The sequence below is a fragment of the Dendrobates tinctorius genome, unplaced genomic scaffold (genome assembly GCF_039654945.1).
Source record: "Dendrobates tinctorius isolate UK_male_01 unplaced genomic scaffold, ASM3965494v1 ptg000107l, whole genome shotgun sequence".
NCBI classification, from domain to species: Eukaryota; Metazoa; Chordata; class Amphibia; order Anura; family Dendrobatidae; genus Dendrobates; species Dendrobates tinctorius.
The window spans coordinates 26,041,994-26,056,695 of NW_027361775.1; the positions used below are offsets into that span (position 1 = coordinate 26,041,994).

Consider the following 14,702-nt stretch of genomic DNA (forward strand, 5'->3'; position numbering starts at 1 on the left):
CAAGAGGGCGACTTGGTACCAAGGGGACAAGCAGAGAGAAGTCGGGTCACAAGCAGAGAGTCATACACGAGAGGTAGCGCAGTACAAGAGGGTCAGGCAGAACTCGTAACAGGGACAGAACCAGATCACAACCGAACAAGCAAGCAAGATATCAGGCACAAGGCACACGTATATAAGAGGTCACTTAACTTAGCCGAGGGCAGGAGTATAACTGACACCGGACCCAGGTCCAGTGAGCACTAAATAGCCTCCTGCTGCCAGAGAGAGGCAGCACAATTAACCCATAGTCTAACCAGGACGGGTCAAAGCGAAATCCCGTCCTGGATCATGACACACACCACTCCTCCTCAACACACACACTCCTCTCACCTTTCACAATCTCCACTCACTCTTTCACTCCACATACGACCCTTTCTCTCACTCCGTCTCTCATACTCACGCAGTCATCGCCGCTGATCCCCGATCCCCGACATCTTCTTCTGCCGGCGCCATCCTGGATCCAGACGTCCTCCACGCCGGCGACATGTTCTTGCGGCGACGCCATTTTGGATCGGCGAAATCCCGCGATAGTCAAGATGGCGTTGCCGCAAGAACATGTCGCTGGCGTGGAGGACGCCGGGATCCAAAATGGCGTCGGCGAAATCTCGCGAGATTTCGCCGACGCCATTTTGGATCCCGACGGCATCCACGCCGGCGACATGTTCCTGCGGAGACGCAATTTTGGATCGGCGAAATCCCGCGATACTCAAGATGGCGTCGCCGCAAGAACATGTCGCCGGCGAGGACGACGTCGGGATCCAAAATGGCGTCGGCGAAAACTCGCGAGATTTCGCCGACGCCATTTTGGATCCTGATGTTGTCCACGCCGGCGACATGTTCTTCCGGCGACGCCATCTTGAGTATCGCGGGATTTCACGATACTCAAGATGGCGTCGCCGCAAGAACATGTCTCCGGCGTGGACAACGTCTGGATCCAGGATGGCGCCGGCGGAAGATGATGTCGGGGATCGTGGAGCAGCGGCGATGACGGCGTGAGTATGAGAGACGGAATGAGAGAATGGGTCGTATGTGGAGTGAAAGAGTGAGTGGAGATGGTGAAAGGTGAGAGGAGTGTGTGTGTTGAGGGTTAACATGGCAAGAGGTGTGATGCTATCGCATCCTCCCGATGCGATAGCATCGGGCCATAATCTAGTAAAGTAATAACCCCCGAGTGCTCTCTATAAAGAAATACGCCCCGAGCACTCCCTATAAAGTAATAACACCCTGAGCGCCCCCTATAAAGTAATAACACCCTGAGCGCTCACTATAAAGTAATAACACCCTGAGCGCTCCCTATAAAGTAATAACTCCCTGAGCGCTCCCTATAAAGTAATAACACCCTGAGCGCTCACTATAAAGTAATAACACCCTGAGAATAAAGGTAACTGACAGCTGATAAGAAGCTTCTACCTGCCCTCGTCTACAAGCTTTTGCCCACTTTTAAAATGGCGCTCATAATCCACGACGTAGGGATGCAATCACTTCCGGTCCGGTGATGACCCGTAGCGTGCGCCGGAAGCAGCAGATTGATACAACGCTTTGCCGGGAGCAGTTCACCGGGTACCGAGGAAGAACGGGGACTAGACACGGAGCACAATGATCACCTCGGCAGGTGAGCGGGGCCATGCTGGGCACCGGGGGGACTGCGTACAGGTTACAGGAGAGGGAGGACGATATCTGCTGACTCATTGCTCAGTCTTGGCGGAGGAGTGTTTTGTGCCGGGACCGGTCGGGTGTACACAGTGTCAGTGCTGGGGGGATCCGGGAGAGGGAGGGCGGTGCGGACAGGAGGAGCGGAGGCATCGGGCTGATGCTGAGTCACCTCGTGGAGGCCTGACGTTCGCTGCTCCGTCACCGGCATGTGCTGTGTCATGGTGGATGGAGGAGAGCCGCACCACTGGTGGCGGATGGAGGGGGAGCCGCACCACTGATGGTGGATGGAGGGGGAGCCGCACCACTGATGGTGGATGGAGGGGGAGCCGCACCACTGATGGTGGATGGAGGGGGAGCCGCACCACTGATGGTGGATGGAGGGGGAGCCGCACCACTGATGGTGGATGGAGGGGGAGCCGCGCCACTGATGGTGGATGGAGGGGGAGCCGCGCCACTGATGGTGGATGGAGGGGGAGCCGCGCCACTGATGGTGGATGGAGGGGGAGTCGCGCCACTGATGGTGGATGGAGGGGGAGCCGCACCACTGATGGTGGATGGAGGGGGAGCCGCGCCACTGATGGTGGAAGGAGGGGGAGCCGCGCCACTGATGGTGGATGGAGGGGGAGCCGCGCCACTGATGGTGGATGGAGGGGGAGCCGCGCCACTGATGGTGGATGGAGGGGGAGCCGCGCCACTGATGGTGGATGGAGGGGGAGCCGCGCCACTGATGGTGGATGGAGGGGGAGCCGCGCCACTGATGGTGGATGGAGGGGGAGCCGCGCCACTGATGGTGGATGGAGGGGGAGCCGCGCCACTGATGGTGGATGGAGGGGGAGCCGCGCCACTGATGGAGGGGGAGCCGCTCCACTGGTGGCGGATGGAGGGGGAGCCGCGCCACTGATGGCGGATGGAGGGGGAGCCGCGCCACTGATGGCGGATGGAGGGGGAGCCGCGCCACTGATGGCGGATGGAGGGGGAGCCGCGCCACTGATGGCGGATGGAGGGGGAGCCGCGCCACTGATGGCGGATGGAGGGGGAGCCGCACCACTGATGGCGGATGGAGGGGGAGCCGCACCACTGATGGTGGATGGAGGGGGAGCCGCACCACTGATGGTGGATGGAGGGGGAGCCGCACCACTGATGGCGGATGGAGGGGGAGCCGCGCCACTGGTGGCGGATGGAGCGGGAGTGATGGAGGGGAGCCGCACCAATGATGCATGCAGTCTTCGTCCCTGAATGCAGTGCCCACAGAAGGGAGGATCAGGTATGTATTTCTGAGGGAGTGCAGGGCGCAGGATTCCGGGGACATAACTGGTGCTGATGGGAGCGGGGTAGTATTAGAGTGAAGACAGGAGGCAGGGATTTCTTCCAGGCACTGCACGCCCCGAAACCTGAAAGAAATCATTACCATAAAGACAGAATATAAAATTTCTCAGCATCAAGACCATTAATATGAGGCATACATAGGTAGGGCTAGTGTAACATTTCTATTACCTGTATGCCTATATTAATAGGTCATATACGTCCTGGGGGTTGACAGATTCCCTTTAAAAAGCAGCTACAAAAGTTATGAAACTAGCACAAAAATGGGCATCAAAGTGGGCACTGAAGAGTGTTATTGAAGAGGTTAAATTACTTTTTTCCACTGATTTTCCACGCCTCCTGAGGAAAACTCCGAAATGCGCGTTGGGGTGGGCGGGAGACAGCGTGGTGTCTGGAGCTCTGCTGTCTGGTATGTTCATTATACTATCTCTTGACTGTGCCTTATAAATCTGCAGCTATTTGACAAAATGGATGTCTGTGTGGACTGTGCAACATTACTTTGCCCATTTACTATGTGTACTCCTATCTATATATGGGATATGATGTATGCTGTCGGCATAGATCCCTGCCATGTTGTTTTACATACATGCTCATTTGTAACATACTCCAAGACTCTTTGCTTGTCTATACCACCCGTATGGTTTATGCGGATATAGTCTGTCACTTTTAGCCCTGTTTGTCAATGACCTGTGATATCTAGTAAAGTATTTCTCTTTTTTGGAGCAGATAACTGATCCATGGGGTGATGGGTGTTGGATCCTCACGGATTTGATATTGATGACCATAACCCAGTGATACGTCATTATTATTATTAAAGGGTTTGTCCACTACTAGGACAACCTCTTTTTAAACTAAAGGTTATGCCCTGATAAAATATTAAAGCTTATACTCGCCTCCTGTTCCGGCACTGTTCCTGCTGTGTCGGCACGCTCTCTCCCCTGGGCTCTCGTGCAGAGTTGTGAAGCCGGTGCCCAATCAGCGCTGGCGTCATTGTCCCCATCTTTGGACAAACCTAGCATGAAGAGGAAGCCAGAGCCCAGCTGGACAGTGACGCCAGCGCTGATTGGGCGCCGGGCATCGCATGTCATTCCACCGCAACCATGAGCACAGCTGGAATGGAGCCGGCACAGAAGGACAGTGGCTTTCTTATTTTATCAGGACAGGGCTGAACATTTAGTTTAAGAAGGAGTTGTCCTAGTAGTGGGAAACCCCTTTAAATGACCTGAGAACCCCTTTAATTAATTGCTAGTGTTTGCAGTATCTCTTTGATGATGTAGATGACACCCTCCTGGTATAACTCATGTGTATTCATAGGTTCAGAGGCGGACATAACATTGATGCAAACTGGGCAGTCGCACAGGGCCCCAATAAGAAAGGGGGTCCTCTACCATGTTAGAAGCAGCAATCTGCTTCTGTCACAGATGCATTGGACTGCACAGGGGCTCTTTTCTGTCTTTGTCCACCCCGCATAGGCCCCCCATTTACTTTTCAGTGGCATCCTTTGGAAATATACATGTATTGCATAGTGTGACTCAATACATGGTACAGTACGAAAACCTAAGAGATTTTAGAATTCTCCTGCACATGGTGGTGTTTTTTTCTTGATTCAATTTGTAAGCTGCAGCATTTTTTTTCAAATCTCCAGCATGTTAATTCTTTCAGGATTTTTGCAGCGGTTTTTCATTCATAGAACTTGATGAGAAGATTTACAAACTGTACACAAATGACACATAATCAGCTAAAAAAAACGCTGCAAAAACTGAAGAAGAATAAAAGTGTTTTTACTATAACGTTTTCACTGCAAGAGAGCAAATTCTGGCTACTGAAAAAAAATCTTCATTGTGCGAACCTAGCCTAATAACGTATATAATCCGCACGTACCTGTATTATAGTTTTGTAAAATCGAAGTAACAGGCCGTTTCCACATTCATGTGACCTTTCGGTGTCCTCTTGTCCTGCAGCTGGCATCCTGTCCCTTCTTGATGAAGAGGAGCCTCAGCTTAAGGTTTGCTCATTCTTTCTTTTTAATCCTATGTTACATATTTCCTGCATGGATTCTTGCTACTATAGTCTTCTCTACTAGTGTGTGATGTTTTTGAGGTTTTTCTCGTCCTTCAGAACAGTCCGAGCTTGTTTAGACTGTTGTGATTGGTGACACCAATCTGCTAGATCTGTCTGTGAGCAGCGATGAAGCAGTCTACCATCCATGGCCGTTGAGTGATTGCCGGTCAGAGACCAGCACCTCGACCGGTGGTAGTTTAGTAGACAGGCTTACAGCAGTTCTATCCGTAGGATGGTTCTTTCATGTGTGCAGCGCCTGGCTTTTCTGCACAAGATGATGTGCTGCCGATAACAATTATTTTTCTGCAAGCTCAATTATCATTGTAAACCAAAAGCAAAACACAAAACAAATATCCTGGAATAAAAAAGTAAAAAAATATATTGCAAAAATTGCATGAAGGTAGTAATAATAGTAATAATAAGGGTATTTAGTTAACATAATTTTGATCAAAATAATGTAGAAGCCATCCCGCCACGTCACGGCAACCCTTGTGGGACAGTCCTAACTCTTGTATTTAAAACCTTTCCACTTGTCAAGTGACGTAAATGTGAACAAGGACAGAGGGACTGAACCACCAGTAATAGTATAGGCCAGACAGGATGGATTTTCCAACTCAGAAACAGGGCGGTCACACCCTTATATGCACAGAATGCACAATGAAACAAATGAGAAACTGGGTCTGAGCAGAAAAAGTAAATTAATGTGCATGCAAAATGTAATTGCATATGAACACATGACCTTTTACACAGAGAAAACCAAAAGCAAAATGTGGCGTGACGTGGCGGGATGGCTTCTACATAATTTTGATCAAAATTATGTTAACTAAATACCCTTATTATTACTATTATTACTACCTTCATGCAATTTTTGCAATATATTTTTTTACTTTTTTATTCCAGGATATTTGTTTTGTGTTTTGCTTTTGGTTTTCTCTGTGTAAAGGTCATGTGTTCATATGCAATTACATTTTGCATGCACATTAATTTACTTTTTCTGCTCAGACCCAGTTTCTCAATTATCATTGTACCTGACCAGTGAGGGTTTTGTTAGTTTGTTGAGAAATTGCCCACCTGTTTTAGACTGTAAATGCTCATTCCTTCTTTATAGGAATCGGTCACTTGGTCTTTTCTATCGAAACCGCTTAATATAGGCATCAGAGACCTTGATTCCTGTGATATATCACTTACTGATCTGCTTAGTGTACTTTTTAAGAAATCACTGTTTTATCAGCAGGAGATGATCACTACAGGACTTGTAAACCTGCTACCATGTAGTCTAATCATACCCCCACCACTGATTGACAGCTTTCTGCCTATGCACAGCGTACACATAGAGCTGTCAATCAGCAGTGTGGGAGGGTTAAACAGAGCTCGGCATTCAGAGAACTGTTAGATCTGCAACTTCTAAAGCAGTGATTGTATCAAAACTGCAGCATCCAGTAAGATAAGTGACACATCGCTGGTGTCAGGATCGTTGCCTCTGCATCATGCTGTTCTCTATATTTATGTACTTTGTGCATGTATTTTGTAATAAATCTGTAGATCTGCCTACTCATCAGAAAATTCTTTCCTTTAGGAGTTCGCATTACACAAGCTGAATGCAGTAGTCAATGACTTCTGGGCAGAGATTTCGGAGTCTGTGGATAAAATGTAAGACTTTTACCCATGATAATTAAGGTGGTTTGTAAATACACAGAGTACTTCTTTTTTATTGCCCTGCCCAGCTGTGTATAGAACCGTTTTTTAAGCTGCCAGGGCTGTGGGTTAGATTACCTTTCAGATTTTATTTCACCAGGGTTTTGTCATTTTTTGACCGTAAGAATAGAATAAACTGTAGTTGGAGGGGCTTTATCCATAATGCATAACTGTCTGCCGAATGTTGTGCCATTCATTCCGACCGGCAGCTACCTGTCCTGACTCCTCCATACACCGACGCACTCTCTCTGCTGAGCGCTCCTATGATCTCGGCAGGAGACCGTCTTTATGGGCTCCAAAGGTTATGGGATGAATGATGTAAAGCAGCGTATAGAAGTGTGCATGGGTTCCCACTGTAAGGCCAGTCTCACATTACCCCGGCAGGTCCCTGCCAGTCCTCACGTCCAATGATTCCGATTGGCGGCATCCCATATCCAGTACTGCGCTGGCATGAAATGAGGAACGTTTTCCTTCAATGTTGTATCTGACCCTTTTAATGACTGCATCCACTACTACTCTGTTTGCTTGACAGTGAAGTGCTATATGAAGATGAGACTTTTCGGAGCAGGCAGTTTGCTGCCCTTGTGGCCTCCAAAGTGTTTTACCACTTAGGGGCCTTTGAAGAGTCTCTGAACTATGCCCTGGGGGCCGGGGATCTGTTCAACGTGAACGACAACTCTGAATATGTGGAGACTATTATCGGTAAGTTGGAATTGGCTAGATAAAGGGTTTTAGGCAGTTTCTGAACTCCGGAAAAGGTGGAGAGGGTGTGAGAGGTATAAAATATGAAGTTCTGAGGAGCTTTCTGTGGATTTTGCTATTTGCACACTTTCGTTTCGGCTATTTTTGCTGTAAAGATGTATTGTGCTATTATCGGCCATCTATAGCTGGTTGGTGTTAAGCCCCCGTTACACACTGCGATATCGCTGTAAAGTCACCGATTTTGTGACGTTGCTAGTGATATCGATGTGTCTGATACTTACCTCCGACCGGCTCCCCCGCTGCTCATCGCTGATCGCGCGAGAACGTCCTGGACCATTTCTCATCGGGCGCTACCTGCTGGGCTTCTTGTGGCGCCGACAAGCGACGTGTGGACGCGGGCGGGAGGACGTCAGGATCGCCTAGTGTGACAGGTAAGTAGCGACCCCCGACCCCGGCGATGTCGCTGGTGAGATCTGCCTGTGTAGCAGCTCACTAGCCACCACTTAGCGATGCACCAGCGATCCTTATCGTTGTCGGGATCGCTGGTGCATCGCTACGTGTAACTGTACCCTCTTGGATAGTTTTGCATTCTCATCTGGCAGCCTTGAGGCAGATTTTTGCTGCTGATTTGAGTTTATGCTGCAGATGTCTTTGCAGACTGACCCACGGCAAGATCCACTGCACTGTCTTATGTTAATTAGTGACATATCTGTCATCACCAAAGTCTATGTCCACATTAACGGAAAGGGTGTGGTCACATTGCATTTAGGCACCCGTTCAGTGGCTCATGTCAAAGGTATGTCTGAACCCCCCCCTACCCCCCCAAAACGGGATTTGGACATATGCGCCTGTGGGGCCATAGACTGTAATGGTGCAGTCTACGATGTCTGAATTTCTGTCTTTGGTAGGCGTACACAGCCAACAGTGATGCACGTTCACTCCATCGGCACCATTATAGTCTATGGCCCTATCGGCACACATGTCCAAATCCCATTTTGCTGGGGCTTCGTTCTTAGCCCCGATATGAGCCACTGAATAGGTGCACGAATGCAATTTGAAAGCACCCTAGGGTCAGATAGTTCAGCTGTGATGCAGTCATAATGCAGTAGGTGTGGTTCTCCAGCGATGATGGAAAAACAGGTGAATATAAAACTTCACATTTATTTAAGCATATTAAAAGTCCAACATTTCGGCATGACACAGGGCAGCACTACAGAAAAAAAAACTCATTTTGGCTAGGGTGCCTTAGTCATAGACTGGAAAAAAAAAAGCTTGGATTCAACTGCCTGGATTTTTTTTTTTTTTCATGAACCATGGCTTACACATACCGGGTCTGATTCATTAAAGCTAAGCATTTTTCTTCTAACTTTCTATCTACTTAGTCCCATAATTTGAGCTATTTTCTAGTATAGCCTATTTTTCGGACTGTAAGACGCGCACCAGACCATAAGACACACCAAGGTTTTAGAGACGGAAAATATGGAAAATATATATAATTTTTTTTAAAAAAAAAAAGCAAAAAATTTGGTTGTGGACACACTGTTATGGGGATAGAGGCCTGCTGCTGACACTGTTATAGGGTTTATGTCCCCCAATTCTGTACTAATAGCCCTCATCTTGGTATATATATGCCTCTCCATCCAGGTGCATCCTGGTATACATGCCACCTCATCCTGGTATATATGGCCCCCTCCTCCTGTAAGTTGAAAACGTACAGATTTTCAGATCCCCAGCAATTCTTGAAGCCATGTGGAGGAGCTGTTAACGTCCGTTTGCGTGGACCGACCAGTGGCCCGATACTAACGTAGATCGGTAAACTTTTACTGTTCAATGCTCCTTTGAATGCCTGTTTAAACAGGCAGACCAAAGCAAACTTTGTGCCTCAAATGATCTGTACTAGATTGCTCAGTGCGTGTAGGCCGCCATTGTTCTTGGTAGTGCGAATCTGGTTTAAGCAGGATGATGCACCACCAGGAATGCTTATGCTTGATGCTCCATAACAGATCATTTCACCTGATGAACGAGTGTTTTGCTTGTTCATCGGGTGATCGGCAGTGTGATCATTGTGAAATGAGCGTCTTTAACAGCTCCCATTGACGACTATCTTGCCGTGTAAATGCCCCCCTACCTCTGAGCCCGCCCGCCACTATATGCACGCACTGACTGATTGTGTCCTGTGGTTTGAGCAATTGGTGAGGATTTAAAGGATTGAGTAGGTACCTGATCTGCTTTCACTTTTGTTAGCTGCGTTATTTTAAATCTTTCGCTTTCTTATGTAGCCAAATGCATTGACCATTACACCAAGCAGTGTGTGGAAAACGCTGAGCTCCCGGAGGGCGAGAAGAAGCCGGTGGATGAGCGCTTAGAAGGGATAGTGAACAAGATGTTCCAGCGCTGCCTTGATGACCACAAATACAAGCAGGCAATCGGGATTGCTTTAGAGACTCGACGACTGGATGTCTTCCAGAAAACCATTCTGGAATCGGTGAGACCCATGGTTCTCCTCTTGGCACGTCTGAATTATTTTCTTGCTAGTAATGACTTTTATTTAGGCTTTTTTTGTTATTTCAGTTGAGTTTGTGAAGTTTATTATGAAATGTGTGCATTTTTGCAGGTGTTAACGATTCCCGACTCTCTTAAATTCTAAAACCTTTTTGTGTTGTAGAATGATGTCCCTGGTATGTTGGCCTACAGTTTAAAGGTCTGCATGTCTTTAATGCAGAACAAGCAGTTCAGGAATAAAGTTCTCAGAGTTTTGGTCAAAATCTATATGAACTTGGAGAAACCAGACTTCATCAATGTGTGCCAGGTAACTTTAGCACCATGGTCAATATGGCAATCGTATAAACAATTGTTGTGATAAGCTGGACATTTGCTTGTTTTTTTTCTGCCATCAGTGCCTCATCTTCTTGGATGACCCACAAGCTGTTAGCGACATTTTGGAGAAGTTGGTGAAGGAGGATAACTTACTTATGGCTTATCAGATCTGCTTTGACTTGTATGAGAGTGCCAGCCAGCAGTTCCTGTCTTCCGTTATCCAAAATCTTCGGACTGTTGGAGCCCCAATTCCATCGGTACCAGGATCAACAAACACCGGCACTGTACCAGGGTCTGCAAAAGACAGGTAGGTTTTATTCCTACACAGATTACATTCATGAGAATTATCAAATGGTTCAGAATAGTCTAAAACAATAAAAATAAACTGCAAATTAAATTTTTTTGTGTTCAAATGAAACTTGCTAATATACTCTCATTGTCAAAACTCCATGGGTGGCATAATTTCACTTTTCAACTTTATCTTGAACATTTGAGACTTCCTGTGATGCTCCCACATAGCATAAGGTGTCAGGGAGCTTCTTCTCCACCTTGTGTGTAGGCGTATGTAGATGCTGGCCGTCTCTCAGATTAGCTAAGCAAGCTTCTTATGACAGTAAAAGGGTCTGCATATAATCCATGCTGTTTTATATTTCATGTTGCAGTGAATCAATGGAAACTGAGGAAAACCCCACAAGCACAACAGGCAGCAAATCAACAGACCTGGTCAGTGTACTATAAAGCCTCATTCAGAAGCCCATGATACACGGACTAACCACGGGTCTCCTGAGCTCGAACTTGACAGCTTCATAGTATTATATAAGGCTGTCCTGTTTGGGTCAGGAGACCCATGGCCAGTCCTAGCATCACGGTCCACACATGATCATCTGAATGTGGCTAAGATCTGCTCTGTAAACACCTTTTTTTTTAACCTATAAATCATGATAAGTCTTATCAAATAAGGTGCTTTTTATGCAAATCCTTGTAGAAAAGCACCTCAAGAACAGTTTGTAAATTCACCCTTTGTAATAGATGACTGCTTGACTTTAGAGTGTCTGGTTTTTTTATTTTAGCCAAATATATCCTTTCAGCTATTCTTAACATTGGCTACAAAAAAAATCCCAAGACCTGTGTGTGAACCAAGCCTAGTGGCTCTTACACTCCGTTTGTGCTATGATCTGTGGCTTTTAAAGGGTATTCTCAAGCAGCTCAGATCTTTGCAGTCTCCTTATATCATGGTTTTTGGCAGGGTGTGCTCTCCTTGAGTGACAGCTCTAGTGAGCAGAGCTGAAGTATAAGGCTAGTTTCACACCTGCGTTAGGCCTCTTTCACACTTCCGTTTTTTACAATCAGTCACAATCCGCCAGGTTTTGAAAAAAACGGATCCTCAAATTTTTTTTGAGGATCCGTTTTTTCCCCATTGACTTGCATTAATGGCGGATTGTGACGGATTGCTGTCCGTTGCATCCGTTTTTTGTGAGGATCCGCCAAAAGTTGCTGTCCGTCACCATCCTCAAAGATTTCAAAACGGAGCTTGTAACGTTTTTTTCTGTGGCGGATCCTCCAGACACTGATTTAACCCGAAATTCTTTCTGGGTGCCGGACAAAAAAAAAAAAATCTTTCTCTCTCTCTCTCTCTCTCTCTCTCTCTCGCCAGCATTTCCTTTAAATTTCCGCATTTTCAGGATCCGTCTAAAAACGGATCCTGTGCCATCCGTTCACATCAGTTAACAACGGATCCGCTTCAATGACTTTTTGGCGGATTTGAACTGATGCAAAAAAACTGAAGTGTGAAAGAGGCCTTAGGAAACGCAGCGTACGGCTGCCGTGCAGCTCCGCCCCCTGCCGCCCCCCCCCCCTCCGGTCAGCTCCTCCTATGGGCGCATGACGCTGCATGCGACCTGTGTACCCTATCGGTAGCATTGGGTACGCAGGCCGTGCGCCGGTATGATTTTGACGGCGCATGCGCCCTTTTGACGGTGCGCCGACTTGCGCCAAACCCGTTGTCATCGCCCAGATTCAGTGCATGCTCCCAATCTGAAATACCAGGTAGAAGCACTAATACATGTACTTCACCGATCTGTGTAAACTGTGAATGGAATGAACGCTTCAGTCTCCCCAGTCAGCCAATCAGCCAAGGTGGTTTTAGTTTTACCACTTACTGTATAATGCGTCCCTTGGCAAACCCCATTAACTGCTTCCTGTCACAACATTGTCACTTATTGCTATGATGTGAATAGGCGTTAAATGGTTTCCTCCAGGGATACATTGCTGAGTCTCCCTTTTTATTCTGTCACCAAGCTCACTCCTAGTGCATAGTGATGTAAAGTCTGTGTTCCTGAATCCATCTGGATAACTTTTTATATGCTGCGATCAGTAGCTCCTGCTTTCTGTCTTTGTCACCACGCACCAGATTGTGACTTTCTGATACCTTACTGTAACTAGGGACCTGGTTTTCTCCCCCAGATCAGTTTTACACTGTATATTTAGATTTAATCTTCTGATTCCTGGAACGTGGGCTGTGACTTCTGCTGTAGACTATTAAATGTACAGTACAATTCCTCCCTATTCTTGGTGATCTTAGGGAAAGGATTGAATGAAATCAGTAGTTTTATAGTAGAAGAGAAGGGTTTTGGCACTGGAACGTACCCAACCATTAAATGTTGTGGACTTGCTGTTACATACATCATATCTAGTTTGTCTTATTGTCCATTTTGCTGTTTTTATCATTTTCAGAGTCCAGAACCAAAAGACCAGATTTCAAAAATGATAAAAATCCTAAGCGGGGAGATGGCCATAGAGCTGCACTTACAATTTCTGATCCGGAATAACAATACAGATTTAATGATCCTAAAGAACACTAAGGTTTGTTACATTATTTCCTGTAACACCATACTACTTCACTTTTTTACTGAATTAATCTAAACCTGATGAATGCATTGTCCATAACTGCTTGAAGCCTGTAACACAACTCTGTTCATCAGCTACAAGGGTCCCTTTTCGTGGTATAGGTTAATTACATGTTAGATTGTAAAAAAATATCTTAAATAATATCATTATTAATTAATATTATTGATTTGATCTATAAAAGGGTACATGCCCACGCTCAGGAAGTAGCAGTGCTTTGGATGCAGAGTATTTTCTCTGTGTTCTAATCACACAGGTAAATCCGCATGTGTTCACTGAACCATGCAGATTTACCACATACCGTATTTTTCGCTTTATAAGGCACTCCGGATTATAAGACGCACCACAAATTTTGAGGAGAAATATAAAAAAATATTTTTAATAAAATGGTGGTGCATCCTTGCATCTTATGGCTTACCGGGGTTGGTGGCTTCGGTGTAGCGGGGTCCCAGGCTCGCTGCTGGAGGAGGCAGGCGTAGAGTGATGCTGCAGACCGCATTCTGGGATGAGGGAGGGCTCTGATGTGTGCCGTTGCTGCTGCAGGGTCTTGTTCTGCTGCCAGGTTTCTCCGCGTGTCTGGCGGGTTGCTGGCCGGTGCTGCAGGTGTCTCCAGTGCCCAGCGGTGCTGCTTTGTGTGCCCGGGGAAAAAAAGTGCGTCTTACAAAGCGGAAAATACGGTACAATACATCCTATTGTGGAAATTTCTGTTGCGGAGACTGGTGTCTCCACAACAGAAATTTGCATGTTACGGCTCATAAACCCGCACCTCGTGTGAGTTTATGCAGCGGTAAATAGAAGCGCAGAGGGTATGGAATTTCTATCAATCGCATCCACTGTGCTTGTAATGTAGAATGCAGCATTTTGGACTCTGCTATTCCTAATCGTGGGAAGAGCATATTTTCAAAGTTTTCTCCCCTTGATTACATATGTAATCTGTCTGCAGGTTTTTGCTACCTCATCTGAGAGCACCATGATGTAGGCAGAGACCTTAAATCCAATGATGTATTACTTAGTTTACTAGGTGCAGCCATTCTGATACAATCCGTGTTTTTAGGTTTAGCAATGCAGCAGAGCTGAGAAAGCTAACCCCACCCACACCACTCTCTATATGTACATCGTCTATTGACAGCTTATAACAGCTGACATCCGACACTATGTGTCAGGGGCGGTCATGGACCGTCCCCGGCACATTAACCCCTGGCACACTGAGATCAAACATGATTGCAGTGTACGGGGGGAACAGGGAAGAATCGCGCAGGGAGGGGGGCTCCCTACATGCTTCCCTAAGACCCCGGAGCGGCGCAATGTGCTGCCCTCAACAGGGCAGAGCAGTGCGCCTGCGCAGGAGCCACGACAGGAAGGAACGAAGAGGACGGCACCGCTAGAAGATGAGAGGCGTCGCACCGGACCACCCCCCTCGGTGAGTATAATCTAACTTTTCTTCTCTTTCAGGTTACATCGGGGGGGGGGCTTATCTACAGCATTACAGAATGCTATAGATAAGCCCC

The 14,702-nt window shown here is 46.9% G+C and overlaps 1 protein-coding gene across 1 annotated transcript in view; it reads left to right on the forward strand.

Annotated features, from left to right (window-relative positions):
• Window positions 1-1,500: 1,500 nt before the first annotated feature.
• Window positions 1,501-14,702, forward strand: part of PSMD1 (proteasome 26S subunit, non-ATPase 1) — a 114,700-nt gene continuing 101,498 nt past the window's right edge. Inside the window, exons 1-9 of the mRNA XM_073589300.1 lie at window positions 1,501-1,651; window positions 4,977-5,020; window positions 6,653-6,726; window positions 7,304-7,473; window positions 9,753-9,958; window positions 10,139-10,282; window positions 10,371-10,597; window positions 10,953-11,013; window positions 13,024-13,152. Coding sequence (XP_073445401.1) covers window positions 1,636-1,651; window positions 4,977-5,020; window positions 6,653-6,726; window positions 7,304-7,473; window positions 9,753-9,958; window positions 10,139-10,282; window positions 10,371-10,597; window positions 10,953-11,013; window positions 13,024-13,152 — 1,071 coding nt within the window. The 5' untranslated portion in view covers window positions 1,501-1,635. The remainder of the gene's footprint in view (window positions 1,652-4,976; window positions 5,021-6,652; window positions 6,727-7,303; window positions 7,474-9,752; window positions 9,959-10,138; window positions 10,283-10,370; window positions 10,598-10,952; window positions 11,014-13,023; window positions 13,153-14,702) is intronic.